General features: G+C 42.0%; 1 protein-coding gene across 1 annotated transcript; it reads left to right on the top strand.

The window, feature by feature from the left end:
- The first annotated feature begins 252 nt into the window (after positions 1-252).
- Positions 253-24,860, top strand: LOC137257605 (poly [ADP-ribose] polymerase 2-like). The gene is made up of 18 exons (XM_067794927.1): positions 253-367; positions 1,154-1,332; positions 1,556-1,679; positions 3,874-4,086; positions 5,501-5,725; positions 5,822-5,934; positions 6,617-6,789; positions 7,025-7,130; positions 7,448-7,534; positions 8,480-8,564; positions 14,801-14,939; positions 15,328-15,391; positions 15,503-15,634; positions 18,079-18,203; positions 18,658-18,757; positions 20,100-20,198; positions 21,555-21,679; positions 22,259-24,860. Exons 1-18 carry the CDS (start codon positions 346-348, stop codon positions 22,410-22,412), a joined length of 2,265 nt encoding a protein of 754 aa, XP_067651028.1. The 5' UTR covers positions 253-345; the 3' UTR covers positions 22,413-24,860.

Here is a 24,860-nt window from a genome sequence, read left to right as displayed (position 1 = left end):
TCACGTTGTTTTCATTTCACATGGCGGGAAATTGCACAATTTCGTATAAAAGTGAGACTGTACGTTTGAAACAGTAATATTTATATATGTATACTATAAACGACGTTATTGCGTTGGAGTATCTACTGTTTGATGTAAACTATGACAAAATAAGTGTATTCATGTTACAAGAGCAACAGAAACAGACGAACAATTTGAAATCTGGGAGCATTACGATTTTGAAATCTCGCATTAGGATCCTACTTTTGAGATAACCCATACACATGTGGGAACTTGTCACAAGTGTCGGTATAAATATCTCAGTGCAAGTTGAGGCTTAGTAGAGTTTCGACACGCTGATCAAGCATGGGGCGGCGATCTAAGCCAGGTATTATGTGCCAGGAAGCGCCGATGCCAAAAAATGTCCATTATTTTGTAGCAATATCACCATGACAGCCTAGTCAGTGTGGACCAAGTGGTTGTCAATGCCCATGAGAGTTGTACCAGGAAGCAAGCTCTTTGTTTACTGCTACTATGAGGATGTCACAATTATCTTATTACCGCATGTTGTCGTCCTTTGAGATTGTCACGTGGGTTAACTATAACAGTATCTCTGTACACAATGAAATATACGCATGTACATGGAAGGGATAAGTGATTGTGCGTTTGAAAGGTTACAGTGTTGACTCTTTGAACTGCTGCTAATTTCATGTGATCATCGGTGGGCTGACATCATTACTGTGTGCTTTAGTGTTTTCAGAGATTAATAAAAGAGCCTATTAGTGGCCCTATCTTTGCTTGTGTTTTCGGCGTGAAAAAAACAAGATGAATGGTCGTGTAGGAAACAAATTAGCTCAATAATGACATCAAACTGTCAGTTATTATACACAGTTTACATAATGTTTATTTGTTCAGCCGACTGGCTGTGCATCTCATCTAACTGCATGTCCCTTTCAGCTTCACTTTCCAATCATAGATCTTGGAGCAGTCATTTTAGTGCTACACACTCCTTTTAAGATCCTTAAGGTTTAGTTGTAACTTTGTAATGAAATAGCTATTTATTTCAGCAATACAAGACATGTTTCTCCTTCTTGTGCTTTGTTGGTCAAAGACGTGGAAATTGCTGTTAATTTGTCGTTTGTCTTCTGCTGACACTCTGCTTTAATATTTTCAGCGAAGAGAAGTGCAGAGGGTGATGCACCCAAGGAAGCAAAGAAAGCACGTCATGATGAGGCGAGCATCAAGGGCGTGTCCGTACGATGGGAGTGGGAGGGGGATGGTGGCAAGTGGATGCAGTATGGAGACAATCTCAATCTCAATGTCACAAATGCATTCAACAGCAAAAAGAAAGAGGTGATTTTCATTCTCACCAACTCCTCCATTGTCAATTTGCTTTTAGCTTTCTTTATTCACTGAAGTATCATTCAGTGTATGTCATCTTCCCTAAGGGAGATAACTGACCATAGCAGTCCAGTTTCCAACGTTGCCAAACTAGGCTGGAATTGTGAATTTTACCAAGACTAACAAGTCTATGTATGTGTGATCACATCCTGTAACGACACCTTCTCTGTTCCAGTATGAGTACAGTGTTTCCAAGTCTGTGAAACTCATTGCTCAGTTTGGGAAGATGGTGCAGAAAAACAAGAAGACTGGCTGGGAGAGACGAATCCGACTGACAGTGAAGGCAGACGACTCTGATGGTGATGTTATTATCTGCTTCTCTGACAGTCATTCTGTGGAAGAACTTGGTCTGAAACCAGTAAACAAAAATGCCTAAAGCACTGTCAGAAATAAAAAAAAAACAGTTTACAAAAATGTTAAAAATTTACACAAGTGCAAATAGGATATGTTGAAATAACTCATTTGGGTTTAACTGGCCATTCAGTGGGATAGATAAGAGAATATCCATAAAACTCATAAAAATCAGGCAAAACCTAGAAAAAATACGAATGGCTGCTGAAAAGGTGTCTTCTTGCCCAAACTGACCTACCTCTATTCCCATATAGCCCAAAGCCCAAAAGTGTCTTGTTGTGCAAGGGATTAAAGCTGTTAATTATAGCCTGTTTCGCTCATAACTTGAGCGAGCGTTCACCAACTGTCATCCGCTTCATAGTATAAAAAGAAACGCTCAAAATGGCTAACGCACAGGTACAAGTTGAATATATTGATAGCCATAAAGGTGGGCAGTTTTAGTCTTAAACAGTTTTCAGTGCAGTGTTAAATAGCATTCGGAATCGTTCGGGTACGAACCTTTTCGAGATGAAAAAGTCATAAGGGATGTGCGAGTGTGCACTATCATGATTTGGTGAGCTGTGTTCTGATTGGTCAGTCTCAAAGGTTGCCTGTCGCGACCTCCCATTAAGTATTTTTTATACTCAGTGGTGGAGTGTAACGAAAAGTACTGAGGATAAGTTTACTTAGACTGATAACTACTCTTGCTTAAACAGGTCAATAAACCATAAAACAATACTTTTTCAGATAAATACGAAAATGATACTAAGACCATACACCATTGCTGTGGTACGTATCTGCTATGTCCTGGTTTGGCTTTTGAGACAACCCTCTCCTACCTGTAACTTTTTATAAACACTGATAGTTACGTCTTTAATAGTTTCAGCATGAAAGTTATTACTTTTAACAACAGCCATCATTAATGATGAAGCTGAGTCTAATTTGTAAATGGGCATTTAAAATGTGCCCTTTGTGATACACTATCATTGTGCACAAATTAGTAATTTGCATAAAGCCATAGTCTGTTCCAAATATATTGCTTTGGACTTCAGAAAAATAGCATTGCTCGTTTCTGCACCAATCTCTCCTCAGTAAATTCCTTTTTTCACGTTTTCTATGTCCAGCCACTGGAACTTATTTTAAGAGATATTTCCCACTTTCACATATCATCTACGTAAATTGTAGAGATAAATTTGAAAAACAGTTTATTTTCTATTTCTGACAGTACTACAGTATCTTATAGTACATTTCCAGATATATGTCTAAATATAACCCAAATCTAAATGTAGTACATGCTTCCAGCGACTGACCATCAATGTATATAGTATTATGTTTTTTAAATATTCTTACACAGTGATTGTCACTGACACATGACGACATGTTGACATAGATTCCCTCCTGTTTATGTTCCTTCACATCACTGTAAAAGTGAGAAGATGCAGCAGTGCACCATGAATTTTCCTACAACAATACCGTTCATTATATTATTTATGATTATGTCAATACTAAATGACTCACATGACATTCACTATCCCGTATTTTGTCAGACACTTATCACAAAATGAACTGTAATCAGCAACTGCAATTCACTGCCAGAAATAACCACGTGCAGTTTCATCTTTCTTTCCCTTTGGATCCTGCTCAGAGAGATTTTGTCAAGAAGTTTTTTCATGACAAGACGTGAATAATGTGTATCAAAATGCATATTGTATCGTGATAAATAAGGTATCCAGGCTAAGCAAACAGTTTTATTTGTTTCACTACTATACTAACAAACCCTAGTGGACAGTTTTGAATTGACCAATCTGAAAGCTTACCAAATTCCAGAAATTACCATTCACACATACCTTTTAAACTTTTACCTCAAAACTCAAACAATTCTGACTGTTATTTTCCTCAAGATAGTGATGCGCTTGATTTGTCTGATTCTTTAAACCCATTCAGTCACCTCGTGTTGATTGAGCGGTCATATGTTGCTCAAAGTTAGGCTGAAATGACAGTCCACTTGGGTTTGTTACTCAGTATAGCACTGTAGTAATTACTGAGCCTAAATTTACTTGGACTGATACCATTTCATAACCTCTATTGTATCGCCAATACTGAATAGGATTACCTCCATGAACGTTTACAAGTTGTCAGTATTTCGGTATTTTCTGCTTCCAGATTTTTATGTGTGGCAGTGGGAGAATGAGCATGGAAAATGGAACCCATATCCTGCTGACACTAGTCTCTTGTTGGAGCAGACACTGCGAGATGGCACTGACCAAACGGTCGACATCGAGGCAATGCATCGCTCTTATAGCATCGATCTGAAGACCATGGAACAGATCAACACTACAACAAAAGTTGCTCGCAAAGTGGCCAGGGAGAAAGCAGGTGAGCTATTTGCTGTGCTCGTAATTAATTAGTCTGCCTGGATCTTCTTCCTGGCCTTCGGCAGATGATTGTGGATTCAGAAATTGGTTACTGTCTGAAGTTATTGCAATTTTAGTGACAGGTCTTTCTTTCCAGAATGGACTCAGTTATTATGTTTATTCAGGCATATTGCGTTTACAATATGATGTGTGCACATATTTCTCTAGTCATTGCTTGCCTAGCCAGTCAAATGCCGTAGAGTTTTTTGCAATGTACATCTATTCACCATCATGTACCTATATTTCCTATGAAGAAATGGTTGCCACAAAAGGCGACTATGCTTGTCGTAGGAGGCGACTAAAGGATCAGGTGGTCAGGCTCGCTGACTTGGTTGACACATGTCATCTGTTACCAGTTGCGCAGATCGATGCTCATGTTGTTGATCACTGGATTGTCTGGTCCCAACTCGATTATTTACAGACCACCACCATATGGCTGGAATATTGCTGAGTGTGGCGTAAAAACTAAGCTCACTCACTCTCTCCTATGAAGAGGAACTAGTGTAGTCATACTGCTTAAAGTGTATTGTTAAGATCTTAGCCTGGAAGAAACTTTGTGATGTCATGAAGAATCTTTGTGATGTCATAAAGAATCTTTGTGATGTCATGACGAATCTTTGTGCTGTCGTGAAGGATCCTTGTGATGTCATGAAGAATCTTTGTGCAGTCGTGAAGGATCCTTGTGATGTCATGAAGGATCCTTGAGATGTCATGAAGAATCTTTGTGCTCTCGTGAAGGATCCTTGTGATGTCATGAAGAATCTTTGTGCTGTCGTGAAGGATCCTTGTGATGTCATGAAGGATCCTTGTGATGTCATGAAGAATCTTTGTTCTCTCGTGAAGGATCCTTGTGATGTCATGAGGAATCTTTGTGCTGTCGTAAAGAATACTGTTGGTGTCACGAGGAATCCTTGTCATGCTATGGAGAATCCTGGTGATGTCATGACATATCCTGGTGATGTCATGAGGAATCTTTGTGATGCAATCTTAGTTAAGTGACAAGGAATCTTAAGTCATGAGGAATCTTTGTGATGCTATGAGGAATCCTGGTGATATCATGAGCAATCCTTGTGTTGCAAGAATCCTTGTGATGTCAGGGAAGAATCCTTGTATTGCCATCAAAGAAATGAGATGATACCATAGATGCCATTGGGATGCCATGATGAATCCTCTTAATGCCCTGCGGAATGATTAAATATTGGCCTGACCCTATGTTGCCTAGCCTTTACTTGTAAACACCATCTATTCTGATGATAGACCTACAGTAGGATCACTCGGATGTAACTGTGGATGTATTCAGTGAGTGAAATAAGGTGCAGGGACGTCCACGTTGTTCTGATATCAGATTCACATAGAATATCATGTTTATCATGCAGATTCCATCGCTGCAGAGAATGATGTTGATGAAGTAGATGCTATTGGTGTTGCTGATGAGGATGAAGAAATGCCATCAGTGTCAAGTGCAGGAGATGCACCTGCTGCCAAGTCCACAGGAAAATCCGCAGCCAAGAGTGGGGGCAAGGCAGGTAAAAGTGGGCGTGGCAAGTCAGGACGAGTGAAGGAGGAGGAAGATGGAGAGGAAGAGCCTAAAAAGTCCACAGGTGAGGAGAAGTTCTGTGGTTTGGAAATTATCAAATTGTTTTAACAATCTTTTAACAAGTGATGGTCAAGGCATGTCTGACACCTCGGTGTTTCAGTGAGGACTGTGGTTGTGAAGGGGAAAGCTCCTGTTGACCCAGAATGCAGCCTGGTAAATAAAGCACACGTCTACTTTGATGCAAAGGATGTCTGGGACTGCATGCTGAACCAGGTGAGATTACAAAAGATCGTGTGCCTAATCAAGTAAGGTTACTTTGATACAAAAGATGTATAGGACTGCATGCTGAGTCAAGTCAGGTTACTTTGATGTAAAGGATGTTCCCAATGATATCCAGTGAATGTCAAGATTAGTGAATGTCCAGTTTGGTGAATTTCCAGATTAGTGAATGTCAAGATTAGTGAATGTCCAGTTTGGTGAATTTCCAGATTAGTGAATGTCCAGTTTGGTGAATTTCCAGATTAGTGAATGTCAAGAGGATAATTACAAGTGATAGTGTATATACTGCAACTAATCAGGTCTGTTGTATCTTGATTATGTTGTAATAAATGCGTGGGAAACAAAGGCTACCTTGATTGAAATTCCATTCAGAGCAGGCAATCCTACATCATTTCTGTATCAAAGCCACAGTGGTGAATACATCCAAAATGTTTATATCAGAACGGAGCCAGGCTAACAGTATCCAGACTCACAGGAACCATGCTACAAGGGACCAGATTGGTTGGTTTCTTTGTGTTTTACACCGCAGGCAGTAGTATAGTAATCAAGCATCAGTGGGGATACAATGACGTGCGCCAACAATCAGTGAGCAGGACCAACAAGGTTTAGACTAGCAAGTTCTAGACTGACCAGGACCTGTGTAACAAGGTTCAGTAAATGTTTTTGTTTGTTTCAGACTAATGTGGGTAACAACAACAACAAGTATTACCTGATCCAGATTCTGGAGGAAGATAGTAAGAAGGCATACCATGTGTGGCAGCGTTGGGGGCGTGTAGGCTACAAGGGTCAGAATAACCTTGTACCCTGCGGAGGCGATCTTGACAAGGCCAAGAACATCTTCTGTAAGAAGTAAGTAGACATCCAACTGCTGCTCTAAAGGCTTGAGCATACATCTGGTCAAGAGGTCAATCAGGCAGGGTCAATCATTCAGTCAGTCACCCATTCCAATCCTTTGTGTATCAGTATGTGACATGTATGTCACCTGTTTCAGGTGTGTCCTTGCCACTTGTATATAAGCAAGTTTAGAGAGGGAAGACAAGACTCAGTGTATTGTTTTGGTTTTAATAGCTGCAAACTGTTTCAGATTTTCAGACAAGACCAGAAATGACTGGGCATCACGAGACAGTTTTGTAAAGATGGCTGGCAAGTACGACATGCTGACCATGGACTACTCAAGTGGGAATGGAAAGGTGAGAAGTGGACACTGTCTCTGGCTGGTGGCGGAACAGGTACAATCTTGACACTGTGTCTGGCTGGTGACCGGACAGGCACAATCTTGACACTGTCTCTGGTTGATGGGAGGGGAGGTGAGAAGTGGCTGGTGTGTTAGCATGCGTGCATGCATGGTGTGAGTAGGACACTGTCTTTGGTATATAGCTGTACAAGTGAGAACTGACTTGTTTCTCATTTTCATGGGGGAAAGATGAGTACTAATTGCTTTATCAGGCCACCAGAAAGAAAAGGATGCCCAAATATGATCCACTTAGTATATTTTACATGTTAACAGGCAGCAGAGGACACAGTAGATGCACCAAGCATTAAGAAGGAAAACAGTGTAAAAGGACCGGACTCCACTCTCGATACCAGGCTACAGGTAAGACACTGAATTGATAATTTGCTAACTCTCTACGTCTCAGCTGAAAACCAGGATGGGCAATGTGCAAGATATTTGTCACAATGATGTTTTCTATCAGTAAACAAAAGTGTCATGAACATAAGGGAAATATATTCTGGTCTTCATGTTTGGCTTGTACCCTTTGTGGAGCTATTTATAAGTCAGTGATCATTGATCAATCAAGCGTTGACCATTGGTCCAGTTATTTACATGCAGCCATGATTTGGCTTAAATATTGCTGACTGGAGAATCAAAGAACATTCACCCACTCACTCATGCTGTTGCAGAGGTTAAAAAATCCCATCGCCCGACGCCTGGGACAAGTTAGTTGTCATTACGGGCAATCAAATAATGGTATCTTATATGTCCATGGACTACTAGATCATTTCCACTTATGGTTTCAAACTGCAGATAAAGCTGGATTTAATTTCATATCTCCTCATAATGTAGCTATAATAAATAATAAATTTCACAGAAATAATAAAGTAGATAATATCGTTCTCGGAAATTTATCACTGTTCAATAAATAGTTTAGTAAACATTATCATCAAACATTGTGTCATAAAATCTGGGCAAGTGGAAAATTAGTCAGGACAAGTTACTTTGTTGAAGTCACTTGCCCTGTGGCAAGTGACTTTTAAGAATATTGAATCCCTGTGTTGATCACTGAATTATCTGGTCCGTGCTCAGTTATTTACAGACTGCTGCCATATGGCTGGCGTCAATCAAGAACCAAAAATAATTCACTCACACACTCTAAAGAGCACTATGTCTGTCTCAGTCTAGGCTTTTTTATGCAAATGAAATTAGGAAGTGATTGCATAGTATTCAAAATAACATTGTCCCCATGGAGTTCTATCTTTTACATAATATATCTGATGTTTCACCACACAAGACATGCTGATATTCGGTTCATGTTTGCAGGATCTCATCAACCTAATATGTGACATCAAGTCCATGGAGGATGCAGTCGTAGAGATGAAGTACGATGCCAAGAAGGCACCTTTAGGTAAGAATATCTCTTTTCCCTGGGGGCGATGGGGTAGCGTAGTGGTTAAAGTGTTTGCTCGTCATGCCGAAGGCCCAGGTTTGATTCCCCACTTGAATATAAAGTATGCAGCCCACTTCTGGTGTTCCCCACAGTGATGTTGAAATATTCAGTTAACAGCTGCATGAGACCGAGCTCACTCACTCACTCACTCACACCTTGTTTCAATTTTGAAAAGATTGTTGAGCACAGTTAGAGGACAGTGGTATATTCTTACTTTGGGAAAGATATACTGTCTGATTAGAGTGACTGTTCAACAACACACGCCACACTATTTGCCAATAGTTTAAAGAGTGTACTATTCACGATGAAAACGTCTGTCAATTCCCCATATATGTAGAACCATGGTATTCCCATCAGTGTCATTGTACCTATCACCTGTGAAGATCAGGTTAATTGATCTTCAGCTTGATCTCGTGCTTGTCAGAAGAGGTGGGTTCGGTGGTGAACCTCGCTAACTTGGTTGAGAGATGTCCCAATTTCGTAGATCGGTACACATGCTGTTGATCACTGGATTGTCTGGTCCGGATTCAATTATTTACAAACCGCTGCCATATAGCTGGAATATTGCTGAGGACTACAATAAACAACCAATCATTGCATGAATAGTGTCATGTCCACTTCGGTATGATGGCTCCAAATTTGGTGACAGCCTACATCAGGGAATTACACAGACGCCAGTTGATTTTGGTGACCTTGATCTTCTTTTCAAAGTAACCACGTCTGTTTTTATCGCAATATCTCATAAACTGTCTTCAAATTTGGTGACAGCCCACATTGGTGCATTAGATAGACACCAGTCAATTTGGGTGATCTTGACTTTATTTTCAAGATCACCCCGACTCTTTGACCACTTTTCAAGCTCTTGTTAACCTGATATTTCATGCACTGTTTTATCCTGTGTCTTCAAATTTGGTGACATCCCACAGCGGGGGATTACACAGACACCAGTTGATTTTGGTGACCTTCATGTTATTTTCAAAGTGACTACAACACTTTCTTCCCTTTTCAAGCTTATGTTATATCTCATAAAACATGGCAATCAATGTCTTAAATTTTCGTCGAGAACCTACATTGGGTGATGGTTCAGATACCAGTCATTTCATGCATCTTGAGTGTTAAAAAAGGTGGAACTATTGAATATGTTATAAATATTACAGTCTGCTTTAGCTGCTAGGGATATTGCCACAATAGTGACAAGCACTTATTTTTGTGTGTGTGTGTGCAGTTTCCATGGAAACATAACTTTGAGGCTGTGGGTTTGAGGATGTCATCTTGTCCGGAGCAGATCTCCCAAACCTAGATGTGCCTTTAAGGGGTTACACCAGTGTGGGAATTATGTTCTTTTTCAGAAGAAGTCCTCCAAGGGGTACATATATAGCATTAAAATGTCCATTTAAAATGCCTATGACAGTTGTAACAATATTGAATAAATATTTTACAAAACAAAAAACTCGTGTTTGTCTTGTGAGACCACCCCTACAAGGCCCCCACCCAGGCCCCTTAACAGCCAAGAGCAGGTAACTCTCACCGTGTACCTCATACCTCACTTTTCATGTTGTCGTCACAGAGGACACTTGTCCATTCAGCAGCCCTCATATTTAGAGGAAGCTTACGAGTTTGAAGAGAAATATGAGTGAGAAAGCTACAAAAACCGTATGTATGGTGCCTTTTTAACGCACAGGCGCTATTAGGAATTCATATTTCACTCTTTTTCATTCAGGAAATGTTGTAACTTTGAGTGGTGGCCGTGGTCTTCAGCCATGTGGCTGACAAGATGGCGGTCGGCACGTACCTGGTGGTTATTTTTTTCCAGCCTAATTTTAGGTGTGGTTGTAAACAGGATATTTGTATGTTTTTACCCCTCTTTTCCATGGTAAAAAAGATGCTATTGAATGTTTTGGTAAATAGCTTCATTATTTAACAGTTAAATGTCACCTGTGCGTAGTATTGTTTCTGTTAAATACTCATGTGTTTGTTGGTTTGACGGGCCTTGGTATTAGTCATAGTGTGGTTCTGTTTTTTCCAGTTCAAGGAGTGTGCTACTTGTAGCGCAAAACTTCCCCCACGGGATACGCATCTTGTGTGCCTTCGTTGCCTGGCAGAAGAGGCTCACGACGAGCAAGGATACCCAATCTGTCAAGAGCTTTCCCCTAGAGCTTAAAAAATCTAGACATGTGGACTTGATCTTTTATAGATCCTTGATCTAGGCAGGGGGGAGAGGGGGGGATATTTGGACTCAACAGCCGCATCTACCTCCGCAGCACCTCCTACTGAACCCCCGCAACCTTTAACCTACGAATTAATCTCGTCTTTATTGCAGCAGCAGATGGCGTTGGTGCATACCTTGATTTCAGACATGATGTCCGGTTTCCGCCAGGAGATCGGCATTCGTCCGGAGTCAGGTGTGTGTCCGAATTCAGCTTCCGGGGGAATCCCCAGCCACCAGCTTGTATGGCCCTCTCAGCTTGTATAGCCCTCCAGTGGTCGACGACTGTATCTATGCATCGGTCGCCCGGGAAGTGGGGGGGTCGTCGGGCAGCTCTTTAGCCTCGGCTAAACAAGGGCGGTGCCTACCTCCATTTACGTCTGACGTTACTGCCCTCAAATCGGCTTACCAGTCGTTTGAGGAGCAGTACCGTAATGCAGCTCAAAGTCACAATACACGATGCATACACCTCGGTGCTGCAGCGTCAGCTTGTGGATGGCGGCAGTGTCGAGGAGGAGTGTGCTTCTCCTACACTCGCACAGCAACTTACGGAGGTGCAGTCTCATTTGGCACACGATTCGATCAGGTCCTCGGCGTGCCAGATGATGGCAGCAGTTATGGGCCTCCGTAGGTTGTGGCTGTCCGTGGCACGCTGTTCGCCGGCCATTCAACAAGCGCTCCTGTCACTGCCCTTCCGGATTGGATCTACTCTCTTCCCGGGAGCGGCATCGGTGGTCTGGGAGGCCGCGGAGGCTGTGTCTACCTTCAAGGAATCCAAGCCCTTGTTAGAACAGCCTCACACTTCTCGTTTACGGCCCCTGGCGCTTACCTCTGCTTATCCTTCGGCCCCGGCCAAGGATATTCGGGATTATCTCCCGGTTGTTCGGGTCGTTCCAGGTGGATCTGTTTGCCTCTGGGGGGACGAACCATGTTACAGTGCTTATCGAACTCCCTAAGCTCATGCAGACTCCCTCGTCCGTTACATCTCTTCGACGTGCTCACGTCTTAGATGTCCGTAAGACCCTCAGGGCTTATATCAAACGAACTGTTGATATCCGAAAAGATAACCAGTTGTTTTGTTGTTATGGCGGGGGGGAGAGCTGGTCTGCCAGCGAACAAGCAAATCATATCTAGGTGGCTTGTCTCTGCCATTTACGAGGGGAAGTCAATATGTTCATAGAACTCGATATAAAACAGAACACAATGGTTGTGATATTGGTTTTATTTTTCAATATAGTCTCCCTGAACCTCAATGCATTTTGCCCATTTGTCTTTGAGACTGTCTATGCCCTTGAAATAGAAGTCTTCAGATTGGTCCCTCAGCCACGCCTCTGTTGTTGCCTTGAGGTCATCATCATTGGCAAATCTTGTTCCACGCAAGTGAGATTTCAAATTGCGAAACAGATAGTAGTCGCTGGGGGCCAGATCTGGACTGTATGGGGGATGGTTTAGTTGTTCGAAGCCACATTGTTGAAGAGAAGCTTGTGCAACACGGCTCTTGTGGACTGGTGCATTGTCGTGGAGAAGCATGACTCCAGCTGTCAACTTCCCACGCCTCTTCTCTTTGATGGCCGCTCTCAATCTTTTCAACAAGTCAGCATAGTAAGCCCCTGTGATCGTAGTTTTAGGTGGTTTATAGTCTATGAGAATGACACCCTTTGAATCCCAGAAAACGGTTGCCATGATCTTGCCAGCAGAAGGTTGTGTTTTGAACTTCTTGGGTGCAGGAGAATGCTTGTGCTTCCACTGCATGGATTCTTGTTTGGTTTCGGGATCCCAGTGATGAATCCAGGTTTCATCCTCAGTAACCAGACGAGCATGAAAGTTATCAGGATCAGCGTTGTAGATGTCCAACAGCTCACGACTGGATTCAACTCTCTGGTGACGATCATGTGCATTTAGGTTACGAGGGACCCATCTTGCGGATACCTTGGACATGTGCAGGTGTTCATGGATCACTGTGCAAACACTTCCATGTGAAATGCCACACTCTGAAGCTATCTCGTCCACCTTTATTCTCCGATCAGACATAATTAAGCGTTGGATCCGGGCAATTGTATCTTCTGTAATGGCTTCAGAAGGTCTTCCTGACCGTGGGTCATCTTCCAAGGAGCTGCGACCTCGCTTAAACTCAGCTGACCATTTTGCCACAGTGGAATATTGAGGGGCTTCCTCGCCATACACATTGATCATGCGTTTGTGGATTTCGGTTGCATTCACACCTTCTTTAGTGACAAACTTGATAACTGCACGAAACTCAGTTTTGGAGGTTTCCATGATTTGTGCAGGGTAATCTTCTTTTAAAGGCTCTAACTCTCAAGTAAATGCTCGAGGAAGGTTGGGTATCAGTATACAGAGTCACAGATGAATCAACTCAATAATGACACCAATGACAATGTCACCAAGGATATATCAGCACCCACTTCTATGAACTTAATGGGTTAAAGGCTCATTCAGTTAGGGCAGTGGCTACGTCACAGGCTTATGCCGCGGCTCTGCCCATTGAGATCTGCTCTGCGGCTATTTTGATCCGACTGAGCACGTTTATCCGTCACTACCAGCTGGACAAACATTCACATGAACATGCTCGGTTTGGCCATACAGTTCTCACCAGTGGGCAGAGTCATGATTCCCCTAACTGAATGAGCTTATGAGATCTCGACTTTGTTTGAAATGTTCCTTGTGATGGGTTTTCACGAAACCATACTTTTTTTATTGGTGACGGGTACCCTCTGGTGGTGGTATTTTAAAAAAACAACAAAAAAACCCAAACTACCTATAGACATTTTTTTCCACTTTAGCGTCGACATACGCTCTTATTCCCCTTTGCACTGTTATCCCTGGCACTACTTCGCTGGCTTGGGGGAATATTGACAGTATATGGCATGGGGTGTGGTCATATGTCCATAACCTTTTGGGGGTCGTTGTGGATTGGCTCTTTCGGCCCTATTTTGCCACGCCCCCGCCTGATTGCCATCAGCGGTTTGGTGATTGGGTAAGTGTATTTCTCTATCACTCGCAGCTTTGGCAGTGTATGAGAGTGTGTGCAGGGTACACATTAGCAGACAGAATGCCGCTCATGACTCACGTTCGTTGGGGGTCTGCCATATGCTATATATGTACCCCAAGGAGGACTTCTGAAAAGGAATTATACAAACCTGTAGAGGTTATGAATTCTTTGAAGAATGTCCTCCTTGGGGTACGGCCACCCGCCTCCCCACATTCTGTCTGACAATCTCAGCATGAAAAGTGAGGTATGAGGTACACAGGGAGAGTTACCTGCTCTTGGCTGTTAAGGGGCCCGGGTGGGGGCCCTGTAAGGGTGGTCTCACAAGACAAAAACGAGTTTTTTGTTTTGTAAAATATTTATTCAATATTATTACAACTGTCGTAGGCATTTTAAATGGACATTTTAATGCTATATATGTACCCCTTGGAGGACATTCTTCAAAGAATTCATAACCTCTACAGGTTTGTATAAATGTTTGTGGTTTTCATGAAAACAAGTTTGACTTTGACTGAAATTGGTGGTTGTGCTCCTTTAAAGCCGTTCACTATTTCTTTACCAATATTGGCACATAGATCGGTCTGGTGGTATAGTGGTGGCTTTTGGTAGGTTCTGATTCCCTAATGGGGTATTTTTTGTGTTTCTATCGGCAACAAGTTTGACCTCGACTGAATTTGGTCTTAGTGTTATTTTCTGGAATGGAAGTTATTCTAAAACCTTACAATACTATTCTTCCAATCTGTCATATACACTCCAAAACATTCACATACATTTGGAGTATTTTGCCATTGCGAGGGATAATGTCTTATGTTGATTGTCCTGAAGATTTTACAGTCCTTTGCTTATGAAATATGATAGGTATTTTTGCCAAAGTTTTTGAGATATCCTGCAGATGTGCCAATGCTATTTGCCAATAGGTAAATACTACTGTTTTATGTAGTGTTAGTATCCATGTGCATCAGTGGTGTGGCGTTGTTGCAGGCAAACTGACGGAGAACCAGATCAAGTTTGGTTATGCAGCCTTGAAAGTCATTGAAGAGTTGATCAACAAGGGCGACATGAGCCGGAAGTTGACAGATGCTTGTAACGACTTCTACACTCGCATTCCTCACAACTTTGGGTAAATACCAGTCGCCATATCCTGAGTTATCTGCCCTTGGAATTTGATTATCTTTTACATTCTGTGAAATTTGTCAGTGTGGTTCTGCAATAGAAAATACTCAATTTTTAGTAGTTGACAGTTTTCAAATGACAGCGGATGGTAATATTCACAGAGAAGTACTTTCTTAGTGCTGGCTGGTGGAAATATAATATGCTTGTCCTCTCTGTTCATTAATCTGGCTGAACCAGGATATGTGCCCACATGGAAATGTCAGTAGGAATCCAATTGTGTATTGTTAAAACACTGCAACCTTCTGAACATGTTTGTGGAATCTGCCCCACTGATAGCAGTGAAGGGTTTTCCTATGTTCTGTGAGGTTTTCATCATCATCGTGTTTCTCACACAGGATGAAGACGCCGCCGATCATCAGGACCAAACAGGAAGTGAAGGACAAGATTCTGCTGTTGGAGGTAAGTCTCTGGATGATCTTACACTGCTCTAAATTACTAAGTCGACAAGTGTCTGATAATTTATCTCGTGCTGTGTGTTTACATGTGACTGTGGATCTAATTGTTCTTCAGGCCCTGAGTGATATAGAGATTGCAATCAAGATGTTAAAGGAAGGCGACATGTCTGAGAATCCCGTGGACAGACACTACCATTCACTCAAATGTGGCCTTGACCCAATGAGCAAGAGTCATGCAGATTTCAAGGTAAGTTCCAGCTCAACTAAAATTTCTTTCTTGGTGAGTCTGATTTGAATGATTTGGCTGCCATGTTCAACTGTCATTTCATTATGGCTCTGGTGGTAAGACATCAGGATCCAGTGATCAAAACGGTCAACTTGGAACCAGAACTCTCTGACTGTTTCGTGAAAATAATATGTTAGGACTTATCTGATAGAACTGGTAGCCCACAGTAACATGTGTTATAGTTACCTGGATCTTAGGAGAGTCTGATGTAGATTATTCATACGTGGTGGTGTGTGGTCTTATGCATAGAGCTCAGGTCACAAGTCTTTTGAGAGTTTCTAAGACCTGCCAAACAATGAAACACATTTGATACATGTGGTCTCACCAAGGTAAGTGCATTTGTTCAAGATTGCCTCTGTTGAGACAGCAGAAAATGGGTACCCGGTGGGATCAGTCACATGACTATAGCCTTCTAGCTCATAACAGGCAGCTTGGGTTATCCAGGGTAATAATGGTGTATTGTTTGTGTGCAGCTTAAGCATGCCCCTTTGTGGTGTGAAGGATTGTGGGGCGGAGTATTGTGATGTGGAGTATTGTGGGGCGGAGTATTGTGATGTGGAGTATTGTGGTGTGGAGTATTGTGGGGCGGAGTATTGTGGTGTGGAGTATTGTGGGGCGGAGTATTGTGATGTGGAGGATTGTGGGGCGGAGTATTGTGGTTTGGAGTATTGTGGGGCGGAGTATTGTGATGTGGAGGATTGTGGGGCGGAGTATTGCGGTGTGGAGTATTGTGGGACGGAGTATTGTGATGTGGAGTATTGTGGGGCGGAGTATTGTGGGGCGGAGTATTGTGGTGTGGAGTATTGTGGTGTGGAGTATTGTGATGTGGAGTATTGTGGGGTGGAGTATTGTGGGGCGGAGTATTGTGATGTGGAGTATTGTGGGGTGGAGTATTGTGGGGCGGAGTATTGTGGGGCGGAGTATTGTGGTGTGGAGTATTGTGGGGCGGAGTATTGTGGGGCGGAGTATTGTGGTGGGGAGTATTGTGGGGCGGAGTATTGTGGTGTGGAGTATTGTGGGGCGGAGTATTGTGATGTGGAGTATTGTGGGGCGGAGTATTGTGGTGTGGAGTATTGTGGTGCGGAGTATTGTGGGGCGGAGTATTGTGATGTGGAGTATTGTGATGTGGAGTATTGTGGGGTGGAGTATTGTGATGTGGAGTATTGTGGGGCGGAGTATTGTGGGACGGAGTATTGTGGTGTGGAGTATTGTGGTGTGGAGTATTGTGATGTGGGGTATTGTGGGGTGGAGTATTGTGGGGCGGAGTATTGTGATGTGGAGTATTGTGATGTGGAGGATTGTGATGTGGAGGATTGTGGGACGGAGTATTGTGATGTGGAGTATTGTGGGACGGAGTATTGTGGTGTGGAGGATTGTGATGTGGAGGATTGTGGGACGGAGTATTGTGATGTGGAGTACTGTGATGTGGAGTATTGTGGGACGGAGTATTGTGATGTGGAGTATTGTGATGTGGAGTATTGTGGGGTGGAGTATTGTGGGGTGGAGTATTGTGGGGTGGAGTATTGTGATGTGGAGTATTGTGATGTGGAGTATTGTGGGGTGGAGTATTGTGATGTGGAGTATTGTGGGGTGGAGTATTGTGGTGTGGAGTATTGTGATGTGTAGTATTGTGATGTGGAGTATTGTGATGTGGAGTATTGTGGGGCGGAGTATTGTGGGGCGGAGTATTGTCGGGCGGAGTATTGTGGTGTGGAGTATTGTGATGTGGAGTATTGTGATGTGGAGTATTGTGGGGCGGAGTATTGTGGTGCGGAGTATTGTGATGCGGAGTATTGTGGTGTGGAGTATTGTGGTGTGGAGTATTGTGGGGCGGAGTATTGTGGGGCGGAGTATTGTGGTGCGGAGTATTGTGGGGCGGAGTATTGTGGGGCGGAGTATTGTGGGGTGGAGTATTGTGATGTGGAGTATTGTGATGTGGAGTATTGTGGGGCGGAGTATTGTGGTGTGGAATATTGTGGGGTGGAAGTACCATCATCATTTTTATATGAACATCATGTTGATGGATATTGTTGAATATATAGCATCAAGCTTCTGTTGGTGTTGTGATTTTTCAAGGGAAGATTTACCAAAATTTACCGAAGTGGCTTCTGGGATTATTTCCATTGTCTGAAATAGCTTCAATTATGATTTGCATCATTTACTTCAGTGTTATGACAGAAGATTATAACAAAACTTATCAGACACAGCTATATGTCGGGGCTCCTGTCACGAAGCAACCTGTACTAAGGTTAACGTTAACTTCCATTCTTAACATTGCGCTAAGGCTACCTTAGTGATTTACAATTGCCTGGGTGATTTGTGAAAGGAGACCCAGATCTGCTTTGATATTTGCATGAATGTTGTCATCCCATCTTGTATATTCCCACAAATGTTTCCTACTTTAGCTCCTAAATGAGTACCTCCAGACCACCCACGCCTCCACACACAACATGTACAAGATGGAGCTTCTTGACGTTTTTGTCTGCCAGAAGGATGGAGAGGCTACTAAATTTATTGACCATGGAAACAGGTTAGTTTGTGGATCATAGAGAATTGGATTGATGGCTTATTAATTAAACTCATCAGGATGGAAGACATAGATTTAATACCCAACAGGGGTGGAATTTGTCCCCTTCTCTGATATTACTTTGGCTTTGAAGAGGTGATGTCTAATTCAGTGAACACTATTAAGGAATTAAAATCTTTAATGAGCAGTTCAAGTTTATTGTATTAAATGTGCTATTAATGTACAATGTTAAATGTCTGCAATTCTGACGAAATACTGAAGTCAAATCTGGCTGTCAAGGGTACAGATTATTGTTTGAAACCTTAGCCAGATCCGTGGAAACTGATGCATTCAACTTGATCATTGGTTGATGAAGTCCATGTGAGTAATGCAGTTCGACATCAGATCAATGTGACCTGGTATGCTCGTATTCAACTGTTCCTTGACCTCCTTGACCTCCTTGACCTCCTTGTCCCAGAATGCTGTTGTGGCATGGATCGCGGCTAACCAACTGGGTCGGCATTCTAAGCCAGGGTCTACGCATCGCTCCACCCGAAGCTCCTGTCACAGGATACATGGTATGTACAGTCATAATGTAGGGATTGGGTGGATTAAATGGCTTCTGAGTACTACTCTAATGTTGTCATTATGTCTGTCATCTTGACTTTCAGCTCATTGTGTTATATTACCTGTTAGTCAAGGTCCATTGGTGTGGCTGGTCCAGATTTGACCGACTACAGACTTCAGTTACGTCATGTTGTCCAGAGTTACCTGACTTTCCTAGGAATGATGTGAAGATACATGCCTATCAGGATGAATGATTGACAGGATCTGAAATGGGGGTGGTGGGGTAGCCTAGTGGTTAAAGCATTTGCTTATTATGCCGAGACCCAGTTTTGATGCCTCAAAGGGATACAATGTGTGAAGCCCATTTCTGGTGTCCCCCTGTCCTATTGCTGGAATATTGCCAAGACACAACGCAAAACTAAACTCATTCACTGTAAGGACAAACCTGAATGTGAGGCAGTCAAGGTTATGGGGACATCAACATGAATACCGGTCACCACCACACATCAACATGAGTACCAGTCGTCACCACACATCAACATGAGTACCAGTCACCACCACACATCAACATGAGTACCAGTCACCACCACACATCAACATGAATACCAGTCACCACCACACATCAACATGAGTACCAGTCACCACCACACATCAACATGAGTACCAGTCACCACCACACATCAACATGAGTACCAGTCACCACCACACATCAACATGAGTACCAGTCACCACCACACATCAACATGAGTACCAGTCACCACCACACATCAACATGAGTACCAGTCGTCACCACACATCAACTTGAGTACCAGTCGTCACCACACATCAACATGAGTACCAGTCGTCACCACACATCAACATGAGTACCAGTCGTCACCACACATCAACATGAGTACCAGTCCCCACCACACATCAACATGAGTACCAGTCGTCACCACACATCAACATGAGTACCAGTCACCACCACACATCAACATGAGTACCAGTCGTCACCACACATCAACATGAGTACCAGTCACCACCACACATCAACATGAATACCAGTCACCACCACACATCAACATGAATACCAGTCACCACCACACAGCCCCTCCCACCACCACACAGTATGCACAGCAGTTAATATTAAATCTTTGAAGGGCATTCAGTAGTGGAAAGCATAACAAAAGCCAGATTTATGGAAAGCCACAATAAAGAAGTTGACATCCATAAATCTGGCTTTACTAACAGTTAATATGTATATATACACATGTACTTGCACACATGCTAACAAATATTGAAATCAGAAGTACAATCTGAACCATTCATTCACTCATGTGTGATATAGTTTGGCACGTGTGTTTTCTTCCCCAGTTTGGCAAGGGAGTGTATTTTGCTGACATGTCCAGCAAGAGTGCAAACTACTGCTTCACTTCAAGAGCAAAAAATATTGGGCTGCTATTGTTGTGTGAGGTAAGTGTGAAAGGAACTTTTTGGAGAATATTGTATGCACATTTCACAGGGAAAACTTTAAAGCAGCTGGCACTGATGCATATCATTGAACGTGATATTTCATGTATGCCTGACAAAATATGTTTGATAAGAACATAAATTCTGTTCATGTCTTTGAATAGCAGTTCAAGAATACTTGAATTGGATGAGAATAGTTATCAAAAAGCATCAGTCAGCCACTTGTATTGTGAGACTTGTGGGGGCAGTTTGTGATGTGCTGGTTCTTCATTATTGAGTAGCAGCTGGCGTACCGTGTCAATAAGCCTGGGCCTCAAGACAGTCACATCTGCAGCAGATCTTGTAGATCGTTGTCAGGGGGAGAATATGGTTGTGAGAATTGTCCTTCCAGGTCTTTAATACCTCTTTTTGGTTTGATTTTGATAGTTAAGATAGATACATCCCATATAGGTGTGCAGGAGTTCCCAGAAAATTTTAAAAGCTGTTTGCCAAAGGGCAAAGACTAACTTGTCCTCACTAATTTTCCACTTGCCCCAACTTTATGCCGTAATTTTAAAGAATAAATCAGCATCAGTGGTATTTGATGTTAATGTTGACTGGACTAATTACCGAAAAGTGATAAATAGCAAATAAAGATAACTCTACTTTTTATCATTGCGACGTAGTTACATTTTGAACTGATATCAAATGAAATCCAAGTTTATTTGAACATTTCAAAACCATAAGGGGAAACTATGTAGTAGGGCACTGGCAAGTAATGTACCATTATTTGATTGCCCGAAATGAAAACAGACTTGTCCCAGGCGTCAGGCAATGGGATTTTTTAACCTTTGGTATGACAGGTAAGAATGTGGACTCTCGCCTTCAAGGTAAGATAGTTAAGAATGTGGACTCTCCCTTTAAAGTATGACAGGTGAGAATAAGGAATCCCTCCTTCAAGGTATGACATTAAGAATGTGGACTCCCTCCTTTAATGCATGACAGTTAAGACTGTGTACTCTCCTTCTAGGGTATGACCATTAAGAATGTGGAAACCCCCTTTAAGATATGACAGGAATGTGGACTCACTCCTTTAAGGTATGACATTTAAGGTATGACAGGTGGTATGACACTTAAGAATGTGAACTCCCTCCTTTAAGGTATGACACTGAAGAATGTGGACTCCCTCCTTTACGGTATGACATTTAAGAATGTGGACACTCCCTTTACAATATGAGAGTTAAGAATGTGGACTCCCTCCTTTAAGGTATGACACTGAAGAATGTGGACACTCCCTTTACAATATGAGAGTTAAGAATGTTGTTGCTATGACAGACTTGTGAACATGGATCAATATTAACGTTTTTGCTTGTACACCAGGTATCCCTTGGCTCGGTGAACGAACTCCTCGCTGCTGACTACAATGCTGCCAAGTTACCGCCAGGGAAACACAGTGTGAAGGGTGCAGGGAAGATAGCGCCGAACCCCAAGACTCATAAGACAATGTAAGTATTCTCCCCAGGGAGAGGAGAATGGGTTTGCATTGTGTTAGGTTGGATGATGTTGGCTATCCTGTTGTGGAGCGATGGAGAGGTGGTTGTTGAAAACACTGGTTTGTTTCACTGTGTGTAGTAGTATAGTTAATTGTGGTACGGCCACAATCCTTCTCATCAAGCCCTTTAGCATTAATTTGGCTCTCACAGCTTCCATTATAACAGGACACATTGTGTTGTGTCCATTTCTAGATTGTCAGTTGTGATATCGCTGGAAACGCGCACACCAATTCACTCAGTCCCTCATTTTACCAACCAGTCAGATGTTGACATAGGGGAAAGGGTAAGGGAGATGTTGGTTCATCTCTCAGAAGATAGATTCACTTCCCACGATTTTACATGATGTGGAGCTTGTTCTTGCTAATAACCAGTAGCATTGCTGGAATATTTTGTGAATGTGCATTTTTAAATTAATTAGCAATCCAAGCAATTTAATCTCTCTGTACCACTGGTTGAAATTCAGCCTACATAACATTCTTATTAAGTGCCTTTGTCGGTGAATTAAAAGAACTGGTTTTGTTTCTTCTGCAGGTCGTGTGGAACAACTGTTCCTATTGGAAAAGGTTCCGACACAGGGACTACAAACCCTCATGGCTACACTCTGAACTACAATGAGTTCATTGTGTACGACACGGCACAAATCAAGATGAGATACCTCCTGAAGGTCAAGTTCCACTATAAGTGATTGAAACAAAGTGGTTGTTGCAATAGACACTGTCCCAACATTCAGGATGGGGCCCAGCTTCACAAAGCTGCCTTAGCATAACGACTGTCACCATAGACTTACCCATCATAAACCTCACCATCAAAGCTGTTAATTCATTGCATCAGTTTGTGGCATGAAGGGTTGACAGTTGTAAAGGCAGTTTGACTTACATCTTACCAAGGGACATATTTTGTCATTTGATCTTTTTTTTTGGAATTTAAATGAAACATGGTGTTTTTGTATCAGTAGTATTAACATGCAGTTTTAGACAAATTAAAACTAGTATGTTGGCAGGATATTGTTATGAATTTCACTGTTGCTGATTATTGACATCATCAAATATTCCTTGTTAAGTCATGGGATAGCCTAGTGGTTCAAGTGTTCGCTCATCATGCTAAAGGTCTGGGTTTGATTCCCTACATGGGTACAGAGTTCAAAGCCTATTTCTGGTGTTCATGAAGTTGCTCCAGTATTGGTTAATTTGCCATTAAACTCACTCACTCATTGTTAAGTGTTGATTCCATGCAGGTGATTTTCCCCTGAAAGGGTGTTCCTCTTTGAGACAATGGAATCATCTGGCCTCATCTATTAATTTTGTTTCCAGTTAAAGGAGTGTCAGATCCTGTGACTTTCCGTGGCAATATTTTTCATGTATTTTTACAGCTCCAATCCTTTTTGCCAATTCAACAAATGGTTTGAGTTGTTTCCTGTTTTCAAAAGAGCTGAACCAACACTGTGGCATCTTCCTGCTAATCTATTCATAGATCACCAAAGCCAATGTTTGAATCTCTTGAAGTTAAGAAATGTAACTACATATGAACAAAACAAAATATTTGTACTCTTGCATGGATTTTAATCATTACATTGTTTATGCAGTGAGCAGAAGTTAGACGCATATTTCCCACAAAGAAACAATATGATTTTGTGGTATCTTTCATTGGTTCATGTGCACAAGACAGTCATAGCTGTCATTATTAGACATTGCTCTACAACTGATGTAGGTCAGTGTTACACGTGTGTTTCAGTGTGTTACAGTGTGTAGGGTAAGGTCACGCTGACCCAGTAGGAACCACTGAGCCTTGTAGATGGGCATCCAGGACTTTCAAAAATGGGGTGATGTATGAAAGTCACACAGTGAACAGAAACAAATGGGCATGGACGGTATACATGAGAGTGGCACAAATCCTCTGACCTGAGTCTATCATGGGTTCCCTGGATATGCCAAATGTAGAGTGCATCGTCTCCTAAGACTATCAGCAGAAGCTGTATGTCTTGTTAGAACAGTCTGGACGAGAAAGCCAGAGACAGGATGGTTTAAGCGCTCGCTCATCATGCCCAAGGTCTATGTTTGATTCCCCACATGGGTACATATGAAGCCCATTTCTGGTGTCCACCACTGTAATATTGCTGGAATATTGTAAGAGCAGTGTAAAACTAAACTCACCTGTCACAATGGCTGGAGACCATTGTGTTCTAGTGAGTATATTCTGAGAAGAAAAAGTAAAGCGCCAGCCTATTTCAAAACTAAGATGTGAAGCTGTGGAAATGTTAGGCTGAACTAGTTGTGAAGACCATTCCGTATTTAGAGAAAGTTCATCTGGCAACTGTTTTAGGGATGTTTTAATTGTTTGTATTTACAATTAAAGGAAATATTGTTACAGATATGATGACTCTGCTTCTTAAATAAAAAAAATAACTGTTCCTGATGTGCTTATAGAGGACTGTTAAATTAAAGTTTATCCAGACTCCTAACCCACTCAGCAATATTCCATCTCTTACATCGATGGGACAGATGAGACAGCAGCATGATAGCAGGTTGGTCACATGTATACTGTGAATAAAAAGTTAAGCGCCACCCAGTCTATTTTGCAAAAATATAGGTTGGCACACAGGAAATCTTTCAGAAAAAAAGAGCTGTCAAATTTGATTCAGTACTTTTAGTCTAAACACAAAGCCATAATGGAAATTATCTTTACTTTCAACAGGATGCATGCACTTTTGGAAAAAATGCATTTTGTTTTCCTCAAAAAGGTTACCTTCTTTTGGAAAGTTGAAAATCAGAAATGACATGTGGGAACTTGATCGTCACATTTAACTACAGAAACCTTAATTCCAAGCTACTAGAAACATTAGATCAGATGGTCAGACTTGGCAGTGTATCTTTCTACCCAAAGGGCATTTTCAAATCTCACCAGTCAGTCACTTGATTGTCTGGTCTGCACTCCATAAAACCAGACTGCTGTCATGTTGGTGTAATACTGTCAAGTGTAAAAGTTACTCATCTGGTTGAGATTGACCTTTTGAGCATGACATTCATGATTGTGATGCTGATCTTGTTATTCTTTGTTGCTGTGTTTGTTTAATGTAGTGCTTTTTACACGACTTTATGACTTTGTATGAGGAATAAAGCTAAAGGGGGGAACGAGA

Source organism: Haliotis asinina, chromosome 12, assembly GCF_037392515.1.
Source record: "Haliotis asinina isolate JCU_RB_2024 chromosome 12, JCU_Hal_asi_v2, whole genome shotgun sequence".
Classification (NCBI taxonomy): Eukaryota; Metazoa; Mollusca; class Gastropoda; order Lepetellida; family Haliotidae; genus Haliotis; species Haliotis asinina.
The sequence above is the reverse complement of the archived record's forward strand: the minus strand, read 5'-3'. Positions and strand labels throughout refer to the sequence as shown.

Excerpts from the sequence above, each read along its gene's own strand:
- LOC137257605 (XM_067794927.1), top strand. The coding sequence starts at position 346 with ATGGGGCGGCGATCTAAGCCAG. Across the intron at positions 5,726-5,821 it reads AGAGCCTAAAAAGTCCACAG|TGAGGACTGTGGTTGTGAAG; the intron begins GTGAGGAGAAGT and ends TCGGTGTTTCAG. Across the intron at positions 7,131-7,447 it reads ACTCAAGTGGGAATGGAAAG|GCAGCAGAGGACACAGTAGA; the intron begins GTGAGAAGTGGA and ends ACATGTTAACAG.